Raw genomic sequence first — 23,342 nt, forward strand, 5'->3', positions numbered from 1 at the left:
CACTTTAGTCTTGCCCTTACCTGATGTATTTCCCCCCGCGCCAATTGCGGAACACACTCGCTGAATAACGCTAGTTTTTCCCGCCCCGGAGCAACCAACAACGAATAGGTTCGCCTCGCTCTGCGGAAGATTATTCTCTTTTGTATTTAGTGCAATATTCTGCCACAAGTCCTTTGTTGGATCCACGACGATTTGTGGTGCAGCGGGGGCTGGAGGGGCGGCTGAATCGGCGGGAGCCACATCTGCTGCTGGTGGAGGTTTGCCATCTGCTGCTCCCGCGTCCGGAGGCATCCCGTTGGGTGCTGGTGGAGGTGGCACTTCAGTTCGCGCAGCTCCTCCAGCGGCACCGCCTTGCATACTCATTCAACTCGTGCCCTACACAATTCCGCGTACTTCGCTGACAAGTTATTAGGAGTAAATTAACTACACCTTCGCTCTTTGGCTCAGTGATGCCAATATTTCGCCCACTTCCCTCGCCCAGTATTCTCCACGCTCTATCCCTTTTTTTTTCTTCCTTATTTCTTTTTTAAAAATGGCGATGAGGTGATGTTGCTTTCGAATTCCTCCTTTTCCTTTTTCTTTTTAATTATTTACTTCGCCTCTCCACTGCCCTCTGACCCCTTTTGTATTCCTCTTCTCCGCGATATTTCCCTGAAGGCAACCGTCTCGTCCTTTTCGCTTTAAAGAAGGGCTTTTCCCTTTTCTTTTTTTTCTTTTCTATTTCCTCTGGCCCTTTGTTTCCGCCTTCCGTCAAGTGGGAAGAGGACAATACTTTTCCAGAGGAAAACAACTTCCACGAGTATTGTATAATCAGCTAAATATATCTATCTTTATTGAGCAGGCGTGTCCGCAGCGGGTAGAGCAGACGCTACAAGGGCGTTCTGTCACAATATCGCAGTCACTATATATAAATATAAATATAAATATATATACCCTTAAACTTTGCTGCTGTAAACGTAGCAGTCAGTGTTGCTGCTTCTATTACTAATATTGCTCTTGCCTCGACCGGCTCTCAGTGAGTTATAACAAATGATAGTTTTTTTTTTCTTTTGCGGTAGCCGTAGTTTGTTGTTTGGCTCCTCCCTCCCACACACAGTGGGTAATTGAGGTAAATAAACAAAAAAGTTCCAAAAAGGAGAAGAGAAAAAAGAGAAAAAAAGAAAGAATAATTAGTCGAAACCACCCCAAGTACTGCAACAATAAGCTGGCACAAAGGAAAAAAGAATACACATACATGACAACACATGATGAAAGAAAAAAAAAAACAGCAGAATAAAGAATGGTAAGCAGCATCTAGCTTCACACTGTCGCACACAGGCACGGGCCAGTTCGGGAATAACATTAAAGAGAAACACACACATATACATATATACACATGCATATATATTTATTTATTTATGTATGTATGTATTTATTTATACTTATTTATATATTGTGACATATAAAAGAACAAGGAAAATATAAACGCTTAAAACAGCCCGCAGGAGTGTCCTTCACCCCCTCCCCCTTCCATCACATTTCAACCATTCAAAACCCTGGAAGTCTCAACTTTCCCTCTACTTCCCTCTTCAACGCAACCATAACATTAATAAATAAATAAATTAATTAAAACAACCGAAGCACTTAAAATAAAATGTCCTCCACTTCACATAAAACCTTCTCCTTCCCGTTTTGTTTCTCACAGCTGATTGGCATGCAGTTGAAAGGGGGGATTTTTTTTTTTTTGGAGGGAGGGGGGGATGTTAATCTTTCAATAAATTTGAAGAAAGAAAAAAAGGAAAAGGAAATGAAAGCCGCGTGCATCGCCTCAACATATAAATTGAATTAAAGTGGAAGGGCAGAAAAAAAAAAAGAAGAGAAGAGAAGAGAAGAGATAAGAAACCATCCCATTAGTTCGTTTTGTCCTTTATTTACTCCCGTTTTGAAACAAAAATAGAAATTATTTAAAATATTTAAATACCTACTCCGTTTCTTTTCCGTATGTTTATATATCCTTAACTTGAGTTGTTTTTTTTTGCCCCTTTCCCCCCCTTTTTTTTTCTCACAGCTGCATTAAAGTTCACATCCCTTCCCTCTTTCTTCGGTTCTTCAGTCTCTTTTTTTTTAATTTTTTGTAATTTTTCATATCATATCTGTAATCACTAACGCATGGCATAAAAGTGGGAACAAGGTGTAGCGGAAAATGTTTAAACACAAAAACAGATTAAATAAAAGATGGTAAATGTCAGAGAACTTTGGAGCGCAGGAGCATTTTTCCTTTTTTTTTTTTTGAAATGATCAAAGTAACAATTTAAGTGTGAGAAAGAAAAAAACAAAAAACCGAGAAACCAAACAAAATGAATATATAAACATATATATATATATATATTCTTAAATATTTATATAAGTCATGCCTGGTGTGAACAAGCGAATTTTTATGAAACAATGGGGAAAAGACATGAGGCCCCAACAACGAATAAATATATAAATATAAGGAGTACAAAAATACAAATCGAAAAGAGATTAAACGCGCGCAAAGAAAAAAAAAAGAGGAGAAAACAAACATGTTTTTTTTTCTTCTTTTCGGCTCCGAATGTGCAAATAAGCCATTACCTGAAAATGAATGAACGAATGAGCACAGGAGGTGAACAAACACCCGTCAAGGTGAAAGTAAAATGAATTACTGAGAATCGGTGGAAAATATGTAAAATAATAATAATAATAATGGCAACAATGAAAATAACAACAATTAATAATAATTAATAAAGAAAACATGCATGAGTACATGGAAACAACACGCCACAACCAAAAAGTTTGTTTGAAAAGTAAAAATTCTTGGAATCTTCATCCCTCTTTCGCATGTCTTTCCATCCACTCCATCATTTGTCTCGTGTTGTTTTTATTTCTTGTTTTCTTTAATTTCTTTTTCTTTTGGCATTCGATGCGCGAGAACACTTATATAATTAATAATAATAATAATTATTATTATTATTTTCACATTTTCTCTCCCCCGCCCTTTTACCCCATCTTATTTTATGTACATTTCCGCCCTCCGCAACATCAGGCAACTGGCGCCGCTGCTGTGCCCTCATATTTCTTTTGTTTTTTTTTGCTCTTTTGTTTTTTTTTGTTATTGTAGGTCGTGTCGCATCATAACTTTTTTGACTGATCTCACCTTCTTTTTTTTCTCCCCCCCACTTTTCTTTGCTAAAGTTAATTTACTAATTGTCATTATTATTATTATTATTACCTTTCTCTTTCTTAAAAAAAAAAAAAAACATGCCTCCCACCAACACACATACACACACATTTTGTTTTGTTTTGCTGCATTAAATATTTCGTACGGCCATCGCTCGCTCTTCACTCATTTCATCCCTGAGTCAGTAAATTCGTTTTTTTTATACTATTCTTAGCTTTTTTTTATTATTACCTTATTTTTTTATTTTTCTCATTTTTTCATACTTACTTACATTTTTTGGGAATTTCTTTTTTCCTTCCTTTTTTCCCTTTTCCTTCGGTTTTTTGGTTTTTTTTTTTGAATCTTTAGATCTCCCTTTCCTCCCCTCCCTTTCCCATTGGAAATTACGGGGCATCCAACAGGTTCAATAAAAAGGGGGAAAAGAAAGGAAGGCAGAAGGAACCTACATAAAATACGCACAAAACTAAACTACAAAAAAAAAAGTAATAATAATAATAATAATAACCCAGCACATGCCTAAACATGGACTTCCATTATCTTAAATGCATAGGTGCATATATATGTATATATATATATATATATTTTTTTATATATGTGTGTGTATTTATATATGTATGTAAACATGTGCGTACGATTAGGTAATATGGGCGCTACGTATTCTTAATGCATTTGCACATCCATTTTCCCTTAATCGCTCAAACATCTTCCAAATAGTCAGAGACCATAAATTACAGCACTACAAATGTTTTTTTTTCCCTTCCACGTGCGCCACTCTGGTAAATGGGAAACACGAAGAAAAGAAAAAAAGAGGAAAAAAAGAAAAAGAAAAAAGAAAAGAAAAAAGAAAAGCACCGCCGATGTAAAATAATAATACTTTTCCCTCCGTTTTGTTGTTTTTTGTTGTTGTTCAAACCAACATATTATATGAAAAGCCTCATCGCTTGGAACTCGGCAGCACACCAACAACTCCTAACCGATTAATCAAAAACAAAAATAAAAATAAAGAGGAAACAGGAGGCCCAGAACCGAACAGACGGATTACAGATGAATACACCAAAGGGATTGTGTGGTAAGTTTTTTTTTTCTCTCTTCTTTTAAAAGAAATAAAAATATAAAAATAAAAATCAAGAGCACTTAAACAAAAAGAAAAAAGAAAACAAAGAACTCATGTATCTTTTCATATATTTGTTAATATAAGTCGTTTCGCACTACACAACGGTTCACTATAATCAAAATAAGCTGAAATAACCACCTCGAAGAGGAGGTGAGGTGAAGAAGAAAATAAAAAAAAACACCACGAAACAAAGAACGGAAGAGAAAAAAAATTACGCGCGCATAGAATAAAGACAAAGAGACAAAGATAAAATAAAATAAATGTAAAGAAACAAATAAAAAAGCAATAAAGGCTAGCAGTAATGGCAAGGAGGCCAAAAAAAAAAACACGGAAAATAAAAAGAAAACAGACCTAACCCCATTCCTCGCCTCATTTCCAAAGACAATCATAAAATATCATCCGAAAAACAATCTCCAACAAACCCCTCATCATCCGCCAGGCCCTGCAGTTAAAAGTCCTGTTTCGCTCAAACCAAGTGGTGTACAATACCCAAATCCATCACTGCTAACCGTTACGATATCATCACCCATGCAAACGCTGTCGTCATCATCCACATCTTCAACACAACTACTCGCATAAGATGTTAAACCAACGCTAAGACCTTCACCCGATTCATCTCTACATTTAACAAAGGCACCAACACCAATCAGACCCGAAACCGAAGAACTTAACGAAACATTGGATTGCAGTTTTCTTCTACTTTCCAATCCCTCAACCGCAACAGCAGGAGGTACTGCCCCTGAATCAGAAGTAAATGGTTGCTCCTCCCCCTGCTCCATATGGCGAGTTTGTGTTTCGCAAGGCAGTTCATCATCACCTGTCCAAAAGAGCGTCTTACGCTCACGTAACTTTTGAAGAAGTCGCTCTTTCCGATACTGCAATGCACGCACCCGCTCAGCACCACCACCACTACCACAATAAAGCGTAAAGTTACCGCTACTGGTGACATCATGACTCGCTCCACCAGCACCAGTGGAGCTGCTAAGAGATGTTAAATCAAATAGCCGAGCGCAAGCAATATTACGCCGTACCTGCTCGAAACTCAACTGGCCCAACTCCTCCGCGAGGTTTGTGGCAAACTCACGCCATTGCCGCCTCACTTCCGCCACCATTCCGCCACAACGCGCGAGGTGTAACCGCCGAGCCTCCCCGAGCAGAAGCCGCAGGGAAATGCAGTCATAACCGTCAGATGCGAACCGCTCGCGCAATCCACAACGCGGCGGAAGCGCATTCCCCGGTTCAAACTGCTGCGACTGCGACTGCTTCTGATGTTGATGTTGATGTTGGAAACGAAGGCCTTCGAGCATGCGAATGTCAACACGTGGATCAGACGATTGAAGAGGTCCCGTGCTGAAAGTGTACCGTGAACATTCCTCCATTTCCTGCTCGTAATCAATTTCCAGGTATTCCGGCGCGTGTTGTTGTGATTCTGATGGTGATGATTGTTGTGACTCCTCCGACCCGAGGGGTTCCACCGAACTCACCGCAGACCCACGACCAAACAACCGCATTAACCCGAAAAATGTCATGCGAAAAGTGGACACAGAATGTAAATATATAAATAAATAGAACAGGTAAACACCAAATATATAAATAAATAAATATATAAACGCTCAAAAAAGGAAACAAAAAAAAACAACAGTCAAGCAATAAAAATAATTTTTATAATCGCGATAATAACTGATGTTATTTCCGGGACGGGGACGACCAGCTTTTGCAGTCTTTTTGCTATTGTCTTCCTCCTCCTCACTATTATTTGCTGCTGCGGTACTGCCAAAATCCGTTTGTTTGCTTGTTTGTTTCACTTCACACCAACGCGGCAAGTCCCACCCTCGTTTCTAACGTTCTCCTATTCTTCTTTATTTATTTATTTGTTTCTGTTGTTGTTGTTGTTGTCGTTTTCTCGGATTTATCTTCTTTTTTTTCTTTTTTGAAGGGAAGAGCGTTATTTTGCCCCTTCGCCTCCTTCACGTTGATGTTGTTAAGAAGTCAGAGAAATACGAGAAAACAAATAAAGCAATAAAGAAGAAACAGCCCTCTAATAAATAAATAAATATTTATTAATTTATATAAGCGCTCGACTGAAACAAACACCTTCCGCACTCACTAGACTTAGAGAGAAAACAAATATGAATGAAAATGAAAAGTAAAATAAAAGTAAAAAAAGAAAAAACAAAGATAAAAAAGCCGCGAAACGAAACAAAATATAAAAATTTATACTTCCCCCCTCAAAAAAAAAAAACAAAAACAAAAACAAAAGCTTTCTAAAAACAAGATGATGGAAACAAGAAGGGATCCGATCCGACCTCAGCGGCAGTCGCCCCTCACGTTTAACGCACGCTTTCACTTCAGGCAGCAGCTGCCTTTTAAACGGGATGATAAGTTTAATAAATGGTAAAAACAAAAAAAAAGAAAAGAAAAAATCAATCAATTAATTAATTAATTAAACCCAAAATAAAAAGCGCAAACAACAAACAAACAAATGTTTTTTTTTTTTGAAAAGGTCTCAACTCCTTATATATATATATATATACGTACCTCTCACGATCCTTTTCCTTATTTCTTTTTATTTTTACTTCCCTTAATCCTGCTGCTTGTCTCACTCTTCCTCAAGGACAAAATCAAACCAATGATATTGCCAATAACGAAACAAATAATAAATATATTCAATGAGTAAACAGTAATGGTTGTGTTAAATAATAACAATATGTCGCTTGGTGTTGTTATTATTATTTCCTTCGACACAAACAAAAAAAAGCACAAAAGGGAAGGAAAAAACCTTGTGAAGCTAAAATAAATTAAAAAAATCACTCCGTACGCCACAGAAAAGGGGTGATGTAACAGAAAGATGTTAAAGTGTGTAAATAAAATTGATGATTTGACTCAAATAAATGGGGTAAACAAACAAACAAAAAGAGAGAAAGCACACCTTCGAAGCCGCACCGGTGGTTAAGTAACTGCACGAAACAATATATTTTACTAAACACAAATATATTTATCTATATTTATATATAAATAAATATAAATATATATTTCTCAAAAGAAAGAAAAAAGAAAACTATTTTTCCCTTAAGGGTTGAAACGGAATGAAAGAACAGGAAAAAAGAAAATAATACGAAAAGATTAAAACAAAGGACTAACACTACAGAAGAACAAAAAACAAAACAATTAACAAGAAATCTTTTTTTTTTAATTGTTCTCTTTTGTTTTAACTCGTGTGTATGTGCTACCTTATCCTTTGCTAACGTGTGCAAATGGCTAAATTAATAGTAGGTTATTATATAAACAGAAAAAAAAAAGCGAAGTAAGATGACAATGTAATGGTAAGGGAAGCAGAAGCAAAGCACATCACAAAACGAGGCGAATGCACACACTAATATTTGTTTATTTATAGATGATGAAACTAACCAACAGCGGCAACGAGATGACAACCAGAGCGAAGAGGGGGTGATTTTTTTTTAAAAAAGGAAGAAGGAAGAAGCGGAAGCGGAAGCCCAAAACCGGCAGCTATCGTTTCAATTAACTTTTCAGCAGGACCCTTCCTTTTATTTCTCCCTGCCTTCACTTTCTGCGTCACTTTGACCCTCCCGTCCCCTCCTCTCCTCTCCCAGATGTTGATGAATGCGATGAGAAAAATATGCGTTGGCGTGGTGTCCAATATTCCGCGTGTGCATAGAAAAATAAACACATGCATGCCTTAATGTTTCAAATATTCCCCCCCCCGGTTGCATATCTTCCTGCTTCCCAAAGGAGGTTATAACAACACTCAAAAAGTACGCCAAAATGAGCGTTGCAACACACAACACCGCCGCTCCGCACAGCAGCGATCAAGGCCAAAACCAACGCAAAGAAATATGAAGTCGCAAGGGCAACAACCAACAGAAATAGTAAAGAAAGAAAAAGAAAAAAAAGAGAAAACATCAACATCAACATCAACATCAACATCCAATGCTGGAGGCAACAACAATAACAACACAGACAAGCACTCCATCTATTCATTGTATCGGGAGGACGAGGGGGGGAGAGGAACAAACTAACGTGAAAAACAGTAGAAAGGGGAAATAGGAAAAGAAAGGGGAAAATCAAGAGAAACCGCCTCAGAAGAAAAAACAAAAAATACAAAAAAGAACTGAAAGAAGACCCAAGTGTGCAGAGAAGGTAGCAATGAAAAAAAAAAGAGTGAGCAGGAAGTCTCACATGCCCACCGTCTCATTCCCATCCTTCTTTTTTTTGGTCCTCCCTCTTCCATTCTCTGATGTATGTATCCATATAATTCCCCTTGGCCTTATAGGCGCTTAGCACTCAACGCTTCAGCCGCGGATAGTCTTTTGCTTCCCGTTCCTTCTGCAGTAAATCGTTCTCCTCAGCCGCAAGCCGCGAAGCGATGATTTGCTCCACCAGTGCATCAAACGCCTCTTTGAAATTATCACTTTGGTAGTCGAGCGACGTTTCGAGGGCGCGGATCCCTTGCAGTTGCTTTGGCATTGGAGGTATGGCGTTGTCACCGACAGCAAACTCTGGTAAGCTGGAGTGGTGCGAGAATATCAGGGAGTGGCCATCGGTGACACGCATTTTGAAGTTGTTGTCGTCGTCGAGTTCATCCTGATTGAGGGCGAAATTTTTGTACCACAGCAACAGCTCCTTCTCTGACCCTTTTACCTCAGGGTTGAAGACATAAATGATTCCATCTGCATTGGAAGCAATGGCCGGCCATCCCGCCTGGTGCTTGCTGCTACCACCGACGTCCCACAACTGAACAACGGCTTTCTTCAGGCCCGCCGCCTGCCTCCCCGATCGCCGGGTATCGTCAAGCGCAATCTCCACCTCGAGTACACGCAGTGGGTTGGTTTCATGATACTCCTTTGTAGGAGTGTCACGTGTGCCAGCAAGGAAGTTGGTGACAGTGGACTTCCCACTCTTGCTAGGCCCGAGCACAAGTATCTTTACCAAGTCGTCCGACATTAGGAAATATAAATAACTCTCGAGTGTATTGTAAAATGAAGTTTTGCTCGGGTGGAGGAGAGGGGGAGGAGGAATCACCTGGGATATTCCAACCAAGCTTCGCCTCGGCCCACGTTTAATTTGTTTTGGTCTCTATTGAATTCCTTTATTTGTAGGTACGTATGTGGGGGAGGTGTGGCGTTACCCTTCCCTCTTTCGCTTTCCCTTTTCACTCTGATTTTGTGCATTTGGGAAGGATGACGTTAAAGAGGTGAGTGGGAAAGAGGGGAAGAAAAGGTGGGATGATAAAGCGAGGGGGGTTCACCGGAGGTTGTCGAGGATGAGACTCCGCTAAAAGTCGCACGGAGGTCTGAAAACAAAGAAAAATCAAACATCCGTGGTGCCGCATCACATAGCGCTCAAAATATACACCAACAAAACTGTGCGAAGCTCAAAGAACCCCACCACTATACATTCATTTGACTTGAAGCAATACGGGAAAACGAGGTGAACAAACTAAGCCCAAAAATAGAGAGGGAAGAAAACAAAACAACGCAACCAGTAAACACCCCGCACATAGCTCACCAACTGGAGAATCAACTTAATAGACCCTAGGCCCGTACTGAACTAATACACTAAGCAACTACCTCCTCACTCCTTGGTGGCAAAGCTCTACCCGACCGCAAATTCTCAGGGGAGTTCTCGGAGTTGCGGTGCGCTTCCATCAGCCGCTCCAATAGCGAACCGGGAGTTAACGACTCTTTGTCGCTCATATAACGGAGGCTGTCACCGGCGTGAACATCTTGAGGACCCCACACGGCGTGGCGCTGGGAATCCAATCTCCGAACCAGAGATGCATAATAACTCGGCGGTGGGCCCCTTCCCAGTCGCGGGTTGACCTCTATCAAATCCTTATACAAGTCGTTTATGTATGACTCATGCAAAGAAGTCCTTGTTGGGTGTGTGCCCCGCCGCGGTATCGTACTGCAGCGGAGAAATTCTAACGCTGCGGGAAGCGATACGCAAAGAACCTCAATGAGATCTAGCGGCCCGCGGTTCACCTTCAGCACCTCCCAGGAAGAGAGCACGGCCCGTAGCGCCGGTGTCCATATGATGGCCGGAACCTCGGGAAGCTCACTGAAGCCCCGGTAGAAGAGCGACTGCTCGCTCACCAACCCCGTCGGGCTTTGCAGGAAGAAAAAACTATCTTCGATCCTTCGCCACGAATCCTCAACATCACCCAAGATCAAATAGTTAAATAGGTGGACGAATCCGCTCTGGGGGGATGCACCAAACCCATCCACAAGCATCGCCTCTGAGTCCATGAAAAGACGCTCAGGAAGCAAGACGTCGTAGCACAAGTGACCAGGGAATTCAGACGCACTTCCCCCCAGCACCACTGCCGCGTCAACAAGCTCCTTGATGGTATCTAGTGGGTAGGAGGGATACATAGCACATAGCACGTTGGCGAACTCCATAACAGGCACGATACCCGAGGGTTTCGTCCACCCATTTCGCTTCAAGTCCAAGAAGCGGAAAATTGCCAACAACATCGAGGTATCCAGCTCCAGCATACGGATAAGGTTCTTGTTCACCTCCTTTCGTGTCACCAACCCGTACGCGCGAGTTAAGGGCCCACAAAACTTACTTCGGGAAACCTCATCAAAGGCATATGAAAGCTGCAATTGCCCCTTCTGAGCCTCCTCAAACGACCCCACCCCACACTCCCCGCCCGATACAGAAGAACCACCCTCATCGCCGGATTGAAGAAAGTTGATGAAATAGTCCCGCGTAAAAGTATCCAACGGCTCCTCCATTCCCTGCTTGCGCCACTCCCACAGAAGGATGCAGACCTGGCGCTCCACAAAAATTGGATCGATACGCAATGCACGTACCGGATTGGCTGTACGGAGGTGCCCGGGCACGTGGGCACCGCAGCCCATCCCTGGCACATGCAGGGGCGTGGACTGCAGGAACGTGGAAGCAGGGGCCTGGCAGCGCTCATCAGGCGGTCGAGAAGCAGCCACCGAGCGAATAGGTGAATGAACCCTGGAGGTGGTCGTCTCTGGCATGTCGTCTCTTTCCTTTCCAGTGTTATTGGGAGGTCGCACCGCTCTCAGTTTCAGTAATGTTTCTGCCTCCTTCTCCAACTGCCTGTTCCGGATATCAGCCCAATGCCGTTGGACTTCATTTCGGTTTGAAAACGATGCCATCACTACATTGCGGAGTGCCAAAAGGTCAAGTCGGTATTTTTCACATTTCCGTTTCTCAATGATAAAATCGTTCTTTATCTTCTGCGTTTCTACTGCAATTGCAACGTTGTAATCGCCAAGGATTGAAAGTCGAGTAGAGAGCGCAATGCTCTGCCTCGCGTACATACCGTTGAGCTCAAGAAGATCATGAGTTCGCTTCCTTAGTTGTTCCTGTTCTGCCACTAAGGCCTCCAACTCTTGTTGCAGGTCGTCCAACGCCTTCTCATTCATGGCGCGAGCAACGAGCCGTCGCACGTACTCCGCGTCACGTAGACCCTTGCCAATAATTGTTGAGCCGTCTAGGTGGAGTCCAGAAGCGTGGGTCAGCATCATTTGGTGTTCCAGTAGCATCTCAAGTTTCTTTTCCCGCTCGTGACAGGCGGCGATCTCTGCCTTCAGGTGGTCACGTTGTGTAGAAGACTCCTCTACTAGCTTCGCCATGTGTGCCTCCATCACACGCATCTTCTCATGGACGGCGGCCACTTCAGCCGCATCTGCTTCTCCCAAATCCCGTTGCCGTTGCTGGCTTTGCTGCCCCCAAACCTTGCATTCGCGGAGCTGCGCGTTCTCCTGCAGGAGCTCATCTACAAGTTCAAATACAAAGCCAAGTGTTTTACCCAAGACAGGACGATACATCCCAGCATTGGATGTGAAGAGCGCCAAGGCTGCACGGGCCAACTCCAACTTTGTCACAATGTCCCGGCGGTGGGCGTGTCCGGTTTGAGACATTGAGCCCGTAGGCCGCCGAGGAGGTACAGAAAGCTCACCCCCCTCACACGCACTCTCCATGTCAGCGCCCCACAGAGAACCATTCGCAATGGCAGGAAACCGTGCGGAACGACTACCTCCACCACCAGCAGTGGCCCCGCCCTCTGCCGAAGCAAAAGAATTCTTTTGAACATCACTGCGGCTGTCACCAGCCCTATCAGTCGAAAGCAACGCCGATGTTGCGTAATCCAACTCCCCCAGCCCATCCCACGGCTGCAAAACATGCTGCAATTGCTGAAGTAGCGAGGCCATCACACTTACGTAGCGTGCACTTCGGGCCATAGTAAAAGAAAAAAAACACGCAACAAAAAGGAGGAAAGGAAAAAGAGAGTGATATAATCCAACAAATAGGGCATCTATATATAAATATAACTGTAGGTTTGTCAGTCGGCTTACCACCACAAAACAAACAAGAAACAGAAGGCGCAATTTTGGACAAGCAAAAGAACGGTGCTACCTTCACATGCGACAAAACACTTGCATGTCCACAATGCACTGAATCGCCACGCACAAATATGTGCAACACTAATACACTACCTCACAACACGATAATCCCACTCCGGGGTACAAAACAGATGGATTCTGCCTCCACTGCCATTACCGCTTGCGGGATCCAACCCTAACGAACTCCCAAAACCTTACAGATTCATCGAAGCAGACACTGTGGAGCGCCTAAGGTCTCACAACACCGACCAGCATTAAGTCTCTTTCCACGGTAACACCACGCCTCAATGAGAGCTACGGGCAGCACACGCAACGGCGGTTGAACATATACAGGGGGGTCAGCAGTACAAATGGGGAAGGGAACGGAACGGAACGGAAACGATTCAACAAAGTGACTGCTTGCGCAGACCACCCAAACCTTAATACAACAAAACCTGCGGCACATACACACAAAAAAAAAAAATCACCCATTATTTACTATCTCTCTTTCCTACCTGTTGCAGCCGCGACCGAAGAATAGTTAACAAAGTGGAATACACGAGAAAGTGAAGGGACACGAAGTAGACAATTAAAACACAAGACAGAAAGGCAAAGACTGAGAAAACAACGCGTGTCCCAACAACACCGGCGACAACTTCCACACCACACAAGGCACGGCAAGCAAAGCAAAACCCTCGTTCCATTAGCCCACGCATGTGTTTCACTTCCCTACCTGGCGATGGTCGAGTAGCACCCAAAGCTGCTTCACCCACCGCACGGTCGCCTCCTGCGCGGCATCCCCACTCAATGCCTCTATGGCCATAAGAAAACACCGTTCCACAGCATCCATCACCTTCCCTAACCTTTCAGCCGCATGCGAATTGTCAGCGACACGCTTCGCGAGGTCACCCTCCGGTACGTTGCCAACACATAACTGGTCCAGCACGGCGGCCTCAATAGTTTCGATGAAACATTCAGGAGTAACACCCATGACGGCAGATGGTCCCCCTACAGCAGCGGAGGGTCGAAAAACGCGCTGAAGTAACAGCAAACGGGAAACCACTAACGGAAGTGTGGCGAGGGCTGCACGTGACACTCCCTCAGGTGTCTCAAGCGCTTCCTCTGACGCGTTGTACCACATTGCCAACTGGTGAAGCTGTCCCTTAAGCACCATTGTACTTCTTCCCATAGCCCCTTGAGTGCTCGGCCCAAATGATATAGCCACACGAGGAACCTGGTGGAGGCAAACAGTCAAGTGCTCCCGCACCTCTTTGGTGAAGGGGTACACCAGTGTCACAGCAACCATCAGCCTTACAATAAGGCTGTCTGTGATCCGCCGCACGCTGTCAACTAGTGTGGGGGTCTGCGGATCAAACAAATAATAGTAATGAGACATGAAATGCACTGTTTGACTCTGCAGTTGACTTATGCCCGCAGCCTCTTGACCGCACGCTCCGTCCACACACATAGACACAGAATCAAGCAACAGGACCGAAACGGATCTGAAAAATGGGCGCACAACCTTTTCGCTAATTTTCTTTAGATTTATTGTGACTTCAAGAAGTTTTCTTTGTCTCTCTGCGACCAGCTTCCGCGTACTCACAGCAGATTCGTCACAGCACACTCCCCCCGCCCCGTCGCATCCTCCGCCAGATGATTGCCACATATCGTCTCGACCCCCAACGAATTCTCCCCTGTCTTCATCCTCCTCCCCCTCAGGCAACGAGGCAAGCATAACAGCAAAATCCATGCTAAGTTGTGTACAGGCGTTACTTATACATATATGGAGCATTTGCAGCGTGTTAACGTCAGAGGACACCGAAGGAAGTGGGGGTAGAGGCCACCTCATACTTGTTTCCGTAACACGTTGCATGAATCCTGCGAGGCACTGCAACGTGCAAGCTAGTACCGTCGAAAGGGTTTGGGGGTCACGTTGATACTCCATCACATCTCGCATCGCCAGCGTGGCATAACTACGTACGTCTAACACGTGCGCGATGGCAGGAACCTGGGGACGCTGGAGGTCTACCGAGAGGTTGGGGAGTGGTTTGTTACCTCCGCTTGGAATTATGGAATTCAACCTTGAAATGACGCCGTGCAACCGCTCGCGGTGCCGATCCATAATTTGAGCACCAAAGCGCTCGTTTACCTCGCGCGTCACATGTGAAAGCCACATGCACCTCAGTTGCTCAACACCGCTAGGGAGACAAGCTCCGGCGCCTCCACCACCGCTGGTATTCGGGCGACCATTACTTGATGCATCCAACCCCATAAGTTGATCCAGCAATTCCAATAACTCTACCACATCGTCCAAAAAGGTGACGAGAAGTGAACGGTAGCGCAATATGTCGCGCGCCATTGCGTAGAAAAAATTGGGGCGCTTTTGTATGGCCTGCAGCCGCTCCCGTAACTTATCCGTGACAAAGTGCCAGTAGTCCCCAAGCACAGACGTGGGGTTATCCACAGCACTGAGGTACGGAATTTGCGTGACGGGATCTGCTTTTTTCACAAGGACGCGCCACAACGCAATAACACTGCCCGTGTGCGTTGCCGTGGCCCTGAGGGCAGCCTGCAAATGAGATGCAAGAACTTCACAAGTTCGTGAGCCAACGTAATCAACATCGCTGGCGGTGGCGGTACACTCATCATTAATTTCATTAGCTATTACCTGGATATCCAGTTCTCGCATAAGTGTCTTCATAACCTCTCGTTTCTGCTCGGTCATAAAGCCACTTATCACACGCGAAGCACTTCCCAAGGCAACGAAGCATTGTAAGGCGGTAGTAACATTGGATGCATCCCGCGAGTCCGCACGCCGCAGCATATCTTGTGCTCTGGACCGAATGACTGTCGCTGACCTCTCAACAACATCCATGCGAGAACGCACCACGTCGATAGCCGCGATGTTTGCAGCCTGAAGAAGCTCCTCGACCTCCCGCATCGTTCGGGCAGCACGAACAATGTCATCGGGAAGCAAACCCTTCAGTCGCGTTGTAAGGTTGATAAACCTAATGACACTCCGCAACGTATTTAGGGCGACGTTCGTGTTCCGCAGCTTCGTAATGCTCCCTTTGATGAGATGGTAAGGTTCGTAAATGGTGTGCCTGAGCCTACTGGCGGAGTGCATAAGCGTAGCAGCAGCCTGGCGGACGGCGGCAGCGTCTCTTTGTGCGCAACTCGCAGCGGTCACCTGCTGAAGCATATCCTCCACATTCTCCGTAAGGATGTTATGCATCTCCTCCCGCACCGCTGCTGAACAGGAGGTGAGGCGCGATTGCTCCGTCTTACAACTTGAAGCATGGATAGCGTAGCGTAAGTAACCCTCCTCGTCAAAGTCCGGGCTCATAAGAATGCTGTCTGTAAACATCGCTTGTACCCCACGAACTAACCCGTGAAAACAACAATGTTTCCAGTTTCATGCAAGGGCGGCGTGCCGCAGCCAAACAAAAGGACGGAAATGAAAGACAAGAGTAAAGACGAATAACAATGGTAAAGACGGCACCGACAGGTATTAGACTGCAACCGCATCGGTGAGGAACAGTGGAACCACATTTAAAAAGCTGTATTCTTCCGTAGGAAAAGCACAAACAAACACTTTAACAGAGGGAAACATAAGTCAATTTTATGTTCGTAATCTTTTTTTTCTCACTCTGCACCCCTCCTCACAACCCCATTCCTCACTTCCTCACAGACGCACCCACGAATGCTTTCGACTTCAGTCGCAAGTAAACACTCACACGCGGGGCACTAATCTTGGAAGTAGACAAAAGCGTTTTGCCGCAATCCGAAAGACGGAAAAAAGAGACGTAACATGTCGTGCAGCAACTCACTACAGCCAGAACGGTTTCACACTGCAATACTAATCTGTAGTCCGCTACTTACCACCATCTTGCGACAACCGCTCATAAACCTTACGCACTTGCTCCTGCAGGGCATCGTTGCTACACTCACCGTCAGCGCCAAGGGCTGTAACGGCGTCTAACAGGAACCCCCTGCAATCGTCTCGAAGGGCGCCGGGGGTGCGCACCACAGATTTCAGCAACGGAAGCACGATCGCCACTTCTTCATCGGATCTGCAGCGACCCGCGTGAGCCAGACCATATAAAATTCGGCTAGTGACTTGCATGCTGTGGGCATTATGAACATAGCGCCTCATTGGGGCTCCGCTGCATAGTGCATCCACTGCGGGGTCTACACCGGGTGAGACACATCGCAACCGCACGCAAGCAAGTAGAGTGAGAGCCAGATTGAGACCTTCTAGCACATTAACGGATGCATTAACTAGTGTCACTACAACTTCTTCGCAGCCCGATAAATAGAAATGAGCCAGTGACTGCACGACAATGGACGCAGCAAGGCCGTGCTCCTTGGTGACATTGCTTGTTGGAAAACTTGCGGCCAATGATGAGGATAGCACGCGCAATAGCCTCAAATGACGGTAGGAACTCAAATGGAAGGCTTTCACAACGAAAGCCACATCGAGTGGGGTGAGCTGTGGGAGCAACTCCATGGAACGACGAGCCACACTATTGAGTAACCGGCGAGGACCCTTGCAGGTGGCTGAAACCACACGGCATACATCCAAGATAGTTGTCTTAACTTCGTTTGCGTCCGCATTCATATCGATATCATCGCACAACCGATGCTCCACCGCACCCAAAATACGCTGTGCCTCCTCCGGGAATGTTTCCGACAATATGAAGGCGCATTGACGAGCGTCCCTCAGCGGCACATCGGCAGCAGTAGCCACTACAGTTTCTGTGACGACTTTGACCAGCTGTGCGTCAGCCATCTGAATGCTACACAAAAGGCGAAGGATGTGAACCGCTTCACGAGCTATCAACTCTGGCGCAACCTCCCGCAACCGTGGGAGCAGAATGCCAACGATTTCCTTTGTCTGCGGATGTTTCAACTTCGCCAGTGTGTAAAAGAACGATGCCATGGAAAACGCGTCAAGCATAAACGCGTTCTTCGTGTGCTGGTTTATCAGCGCGTATGTAACAGGAAGGTCAACCGCGCCAAAATATGCAGCAAGGCGAAGCGCCCTCTGCGTGTGTGTAAAGTAAGGATCTTCATCTATAGAAAGAAGCGGAAGCGTGCGAAGGATCTGTGTGGCCTTACTACGCAACGCGGGATCAAACGTACATTGATGCCTCTGCTGCAGTGCAGTTAACTCAGTAAGTCTTTCCATCGCTAGCAACCCTGTGGGTGACAAGCGCCGTGCCTGCTGAGCCATCACAGTGTTACTATAACCCTGTTTGTGCACCTTCGAGCGCATTTTAAATGCGATGCCCCTCGCAACTTTCTCAAAAGGGTTACTCATCACGCCGCAGAAAATATGCACTCGTAGCTTAACCCGTCGGTGCAGCACAGGCGCTAGTGCCGTGACAAGGTTTGTAAGTAGGAAAGAGGGAAGAATGGATTGCGGTTGGTGTCTGGAACAGAAGCAGCAGAGAGTACAAACGATATAAAAAGATCGAGATTGCAAAAAAAAAAACAGATGACACGGAACAAACATTCATACCTACGTGTAGACGGGCAGAGACCTTAAGGCTCCACCCAACGCCTCCAGTATCAGAAAGAGTGCGCACCCCCCCCCCCCCCGTACGGCACGCCCAATAACAATGCATTACCCTGTCTGGCACGGGTGCTCAGTAACATCTCTCCCACTCAGCAGACACTGAAAGCAACTTCCCTCACCTATCATTCTTTCACATTCGTGGAACCCGCTCTACAACCTCATTGCCCCATATAGAAATTCCTCCTCCTTCTCACCTCACCGATTCCGTGCTTGATCAATACCTTGGAGACTATTCATGCCTGGAATAAAAGAAGAGAGATCGGAATGAACCAATTTCCGTAGCAGGTCATCAAAGGACTCCTCACAAACACCTAAACAGAAATTGAAGACTGACTTCAACTGCTGGTGGCCGCTCCTCCCTGGGACATGTAAGCACACACACACACACACGTATATGGAACCCTCACGGCATTATTTTAAAACCGACATTTCTGGGGTATACGCGAGGTTTCTGTCCGGGGTCGTCAACTCCCTCCGGTGTACGCTGACCAATATCCGCAGGAGGGGAAACTTCCAACTTGGACATGAAACTCTCCGTATACCCGAACGATGTGATGGCTGGCTGGTTGATAAATCACCACCGTCATCGGTGCGAGGACGCTCAATAATGGCGTGGTTCATGCCATAAGTTATACAAGCCTCCATTATGTCCTCGCACTCATCCTCTGTGGCGCCAGCAAGACGGATCATGCGCTGATCTGTGGGCGTATAGTTGATGTACATGTGAGGCTCGCCAAAAGACAGTTCTTGGATAGTAAAACTGCAGAAAGGATTCAAAAGCTGTAACTCCGGTAGATTGTTACGCCACCAGTTGCGTACTCCGAAACAGTTGGGATCCTTGGGGTTCAGCCACACGGTTAGGGAGGCAACACAGGGCGTAAAACGCGCTCGCCATGACATTTCCTTGGGGTGCACCTAATAATACAGCGAGCGGTTCAATTGATTAGCCCACCACTCCCGTTTCAACACAAACGTTCAGTTAAATATTCAATTGCTACTAACGGTTTTCTCAGCGTTATTTCCCCCCTCCCTCTTATTGACGTCACAGTGGCAGTGAAAGTAAAAAAGCAACGGGAACGAGGTGACCCACCAGTGTGATTGCTTCGCTCAAATGCCTGTACCTAAGGATGAAGAAAAATGGGGGGAAGGTTGCATGAAGGGGGTAACGACAAAAAAAAAAAACAAAAGACACAGCAAAAAAAAAAAAGATAGAAACAGAGAGAATTCCTCAAGAAAATACAATGCCACATTGTAGTGGCGCGCTCCGACAGCGTGAGCACACGCCGAAACCTGGGCAGAGATCCGGCGTCCCCGCCCCACATTGCAATGACACATGTACATAGCCATTTACGTATGTATTACGCGTGCGTTGAAAACGTGCTGTGAACAAATACATGAGAGCTAATCATTTCTTACCGCGCGGCGACCGTTTTTTCACGTCCTCCACTGGCGCGGCGTCATCAACAGGAAGTTGCCTAAGCCGCTCCAACCGATACTGCAACAACTTGCTCAGGTCGTTCTGTACGTCCAGAAGCCTGTTATCCCCAGCATGATGCACAACGAAGCTGCTCAATGAGATGGAGACACAATAAGGTTCCGGTGGCTTCACAGCGCAGTGCCGTAGCATCGCCATGTCTGCATCATCGATCGGCTCATGCAGCGACAACACACGCAGAGCTTCAACAGCACCTTCGTATGTCAGGCGTTTGTTGTTTCCAAGGTTGAGGCAGCGCAGAACCGTGTTGCCAGGAGCCCGAACACGCGGGGGATCGTCCAAACGAAAGCAGTCGCGGTCAAATGGGGCCGTCGGTCGAGCGGGGGCCGGCTCCGCCTTCCTCGCCTTGGCCTGCAGTCCCTTCTTTGACTCCCGCCTGTCCTCTACAGGGGTGGGGTACCTGCACAAGTGCCAAGTGTTGTATAACTCTTGGTAACTTGGGTATGGCGGCGGCAAGGATGATATCATGCTCTTCTCCTTCGCAGTGGCGTTGTAACGTGACAGGTGCCGCTTTCGGTACGCTGGCAGTTCCTCGGCGGGCATTTCTTGTATTCTGAAACAGTCAACCAAGGCAGCAAGGCCCCTGTCTCCAATGTCATTGTGCCCAAGGTCAAGCACCTGCAGCGTGCGATTCTTCTTCAAAAGCCGCGCAAGCGCTACAGCGCCATCATCGGAAATGTTATTTCCCCACAGATTGAGGCTTATCAGCTCACTACGGGGATGAGCCGAGAGCAATGAAGCTGTTAGGATGGCATCTCTATCACTAATACCGTTCCCTCGGAGACTCAAATGCTTCACGCCAGTAAGAAGCGCAGCCGGCCACCCGGGAGGGACCGGGATGCGGTTTTCTCTATCGAACTGTGCAAGCGTTTCGCGCTGCTGTTGAAGCTGCGCCTGCTTCTTGGAGTCTGTCTTTCCCTTTCGCTCCTTCTCCTCACGTATTTGAAGATCAAGCAACGAAGGTACATTGTTAAGCCCACGATACGCAGATGGCGAAAAAGTTGGGAGAGCCTCCGATGCTGCACCTCCAGATGACTGTCCGTCCGCACGAATGCTGGTCACTACAGACTCTGTGTGCAAAGAGGTTAGATCCCTGGAAGGGGCCCGCTTACGATCATCAAACCGTACGCTGGGAACATTCTTTTCTGTTGGAAACAATTCTCTTACCTTCGGTACTTCCACAGGCGCAATAGCAATCGTCGGGTCCTCGTAAAATCCTGGTTTAGGGGCACAGTTGAAGTCGACAGTCATAGAAACTAAGCGGCGACTCTTATACGATGCCTCCACAAGCAGGAAATAGCTCTCGCGCGATAAGCCGCACCCCACGAACTCAACGGACACCAGCGAAGTGCAATACGGTATGGCAAGAGCAAGGGGCCTCATATCTCGTTCGTTGAGACAAAACTTGAGGTGACGCATTAGAATGTAAAAAACAGTTGGTGGAGGCGGCGGCTGAGGATTTGAGGGAGAAGTATCGTTGTGTTCGCTTTTCTTTCTGGAGGGGGTCGCGCCCTCACGCTTCGCTCCGGTACCGTGACGCTTGGAAGTGGGGTTTTCTTTGGCCTTCTCAACCTCCGGTAAGGGCTCTTGTTGCAGTGTTTGCATTCGATTGGGTTCCTCCCATTGAAGGAGAATCGCCTCGTCCTCTGGTGACAGAGAGTGCTTTGTCTCCCTCTCCGCTTTCTGTTGCGTGTTCGTTATCAATGAGCGATAAACCTCCTCCCTCTCCGTGGTTCGTAGCGTGTGGCAGAAGGCGCTATAATCCACGCGTAAGTCCCCCGAAGGTTCAAAGAGCATTCCGCCTCTCTATTCCTATTCGTATTAGTGTGTTCTAGGTTCCTCTCTCTGTTCCACTCTTTGAACAGCTATATACACCGCCCAGCGGTAGTGATACACAAGCCACTGGTCACAGTGTAATTAAATTATAGGAGTCAAATTTTTAAAACAAAATAAAAAAGAAAGATTATTAACTCAAGAGCAAAATATTCGAGTACACGATAACCGCCACACCGAGAAAAGTAACCAAAGACAAACCCGTGCTAACAGCGCCCAATGCTTCAAAAAGAAGGAGAAGTTCAGCATTAGATTGTAAAGGGAAAGTCTTTTTTCCTTCCTGGCTCCTTTGCGTTTTCTTTTTCCGCTCAAGTAATGACCCCTATAGAGTATACATAGTGTCTGCCACATCCACTCTCCTGCTCTTCGCCATCCATTCAACCAAATACAAAATGAAAACGCACCATTAGTGCAAGGGAGGGAGAAAAGTAATGACAAAAAAAAGGCGGTAGTTACGTGGAGAGAGCAAAACACATATAAAATTAAAAGTACCAACAATAGGAAATCATATATATATATATATATATATATATATATATATATATATAGATAGATAGATAGATATAGATATAGATATATACTATCCATACATAAGTTGTGAATGTTGCGTTATGTGCATACTTCCCACGCAACGCAAATGGAACCGCCTGTACATGACGTATGATCACCACGTATACACATATATATGTTCATACAAATATCCTACACACCCCTCCATATCACCATATTTCTCCTGTCGACATTACACGGCGTATACAAACTGCCCCCGTGCCATACTTATAAAGGGGGAGAAAGAAGGGGAAAGAAAAATTGTCGTTGAGCCCACAACACAGAGACAGACTAAAACAGAGCTCTAAGGGGGAAGGGTCCCACCGTCATAGCGCTCCACGGGGTGGGCGTTGTTCCGAGCGGAGTGCCTGTACAAGTTTCCACGAGGCCAACCCACGCATGTGCTGCTGCATAACCACAACATATTGGTCCGCGATACTGGCACTATCACCTACAGAGCCTCCCTTCTGTGTAGTAACTTGGTAATAGTAGTGCCCGAGGCTAGCCCACAGATCCGCACCCTCGGGGGAGTCGCTCACAATGGCTGCCACGGCGCCGCAATCTCCTCATCGTGTGCTTGAATGGAACCCCAGTAACGCTCCTTGGCGACGAGCCTCTCCTTCACCGACCGTCTAGCCTTGTACGAACGGAACGCACGCTGAACCTTCATTGCAGCTTCATCTAGCAGACACTCCGCATCACTATCCGTCACACGCTTCTCCTCCACGAGTGCCTTCCTCCTCTCAACCTCACGCCTGGCTAAATACATCCGCATGAAAGGCAGTATCTTTTCGCATGCAGCACTGAGTCTGCGTCTCTCCTCCACAAGCGATCTCCGCCTCTCAACCTCACACCTGGCTAAGTGCATCTGCATCGACGGCAATATCTTTTCACATGCAGCACTATGTCTGCGTCTCTCCTCCACGAGTGCCTTCCGCCTCTCAACTTCACGCCTGGCCAAATGCATCTGCATGAAGGGCAGTATCTTTTCGCATGCAGCACTGAGTCTGCGTCTCTCTTCCACGAGTGCCTTCCTCCTCTCAACTTCACGCCTGGCCAAATGCATCCGCATGAAAGGCAATATCTTTTCACATGCAGCACTATGTCTGCGTCTCTCCTCCACAAGCGATCTCCGCCTCTCAACCTCACACCTGGCTAAGTGCATCTGCATCGACGGCAATATCTTTTCACATGCAGCACTATGTCTG

The 23,342-nt window shown here is 46.1% G+C and overlaps 7 protein-coding genes across 7 annotated transcripts; all 7 read right to left on the minus strand.

Annotated features, from left to right (window-relative positions):
• Nucleotides 1-4,720: 4,720 nt before the first annotated feature.
• On the minus strand, nucleotides 4,721-5,821 carry TbgDal_XI18980 (T. brucei spp.-specific protein; the record flags this gene model as incomplete). Its single annotated transcript, XM_011782739.1, has 1 exon — nucleotides 4,721-5,821. One exon carries the CDS (start codon nucleotides 5,819-5,821, stop codon nucleotides 4,721-4,723), a length of 1,101 nt encoding a protein of 366 aa, XP_011781041.1.
• Nucleotides 5,822-8,594: 2,773 nt separating this feature from the next.
• On the minus strand, nucleotides 8,595-9,254 carry TbgDal_XI18990 (hypothetical protein, conserved; the record flags this gene model as incomplete). Its single annotated transcript, XM_011782740.1, has 1 exon — nucleotides 8,595-9,254. The coding sequence occupies one exon, from the start codon at nucleotides 9,252-9,254 to the stop codon at nucleotides 8,595-8,597; it is 660 nt and encodes a 219-aa protein (XP_011781042.1).
• A 614-nt stretch (nucleotides 9,255-9,868) lies between these two features.
• On the minus strand, nucleotides 9,869-12,535 carry TbgDal_XI19000 (hypothetical protein, conserved; the record flags this gene model as incomplete). The annotated part of the gene is made up of 1 exon (XM_011782741.1): nucleotides 9,869-12,535. One exon carries the CDS (start codon nucleotides 12,533-12,535, stop codon nucleotides 9,869-9,871), a length of 2,667 nt encoding a protein of 888 aa, XP_011781043.1.
• Nucleotides 12,536-13,397: 862 nt separating this feature from the next.
• TbgDal_XI19010 (hypothetical protein, conserved) lies at nucleotides 13,398-16,043 on the minus strand (the record flags this gene model as incomplete). The annotated part of the gene is made up of 1 exon (XM_011782742.1): nucleotides 13,398-16,043. One exon carries the CDS (start codon nucleotides 16,041-16,043, stop codon nucleotides 13,398-13,400), a length of 2,646 nt encoding a protein of 881 aa, XP_011781044.1.
• Nucleotides 16,044-16,550: 507 nt separating this feature from the next.
• TbgDal_XI19020 (hypothetical protein, conserved) lies at nucleotides 16,551-17,999 on the minus strand (the record flags this gene model as incomplete). Its single annotated transcript, XM_011782743.1, has 1 exon — nucleotides 16,551-17,999. The coding sequence occupies one exon, from the start codon at nucleotides 17,997-17,999 to the stop codon at nucleotides 16,551-16,553; it is 1,449 nt and encodes a 482-aa protein (XP_011781045.1).
• A 669-nt stretch (nucleotides 18,000-18,668) lies between these two features.
• TbgDal_XI19030 (hypothetical protein, conserved) lies at nucleotides 18,669-19,157 on the minus strand (the record flags this gene model as incomplete). The annotated part of the gene is made up of 1 exon (XM_011782744.1): nucleotides 18,669-19,157. One exon carries the CDS (start codon nucleotides 19,155-19,157, stop codon nucleotides 18,669-18,671), a length of 489 nt encoding a protein of 162 aa, XP_011781046.1.
• A 505-nt stretch (nucleotides 19,158-19,662) lies between these two features.
• On the minus strand, nucleotides 19,663-21,549 carry TbgDal_XI19040 (hypothetical protein, conserved; the record flags this gene model as incomplete). The annotated part of the gene is made up of 1 exon (XM_011782745.1): nucleotides 19,663-21,549. The coding sequence occupies one exon, from the start codon at nucleotides 21,547-21,549 to the stop codon at nucleotides 19,663-19,665; it is 1,887 nt and encodes a 628-aa protein (XP_011781047.1).
• Between the last annotated feature and the right edge of the window lie 1,793 nt (nucleotides 21,550-23,342).

This window comes from Trypanosoma brucei, chromosome 11 (assembly GCF_000210295.1).
Source record: "Trypanosoma brucei gambiense DAL972 chromosome 11, complete sequence".
Lineage (NCBI taxonomy): Eukaryota > Euglenozoa > Kinetoplastea > Trypanosomatida > Trypanosomatidae > Trypanosoma > Trypanosoma brucei.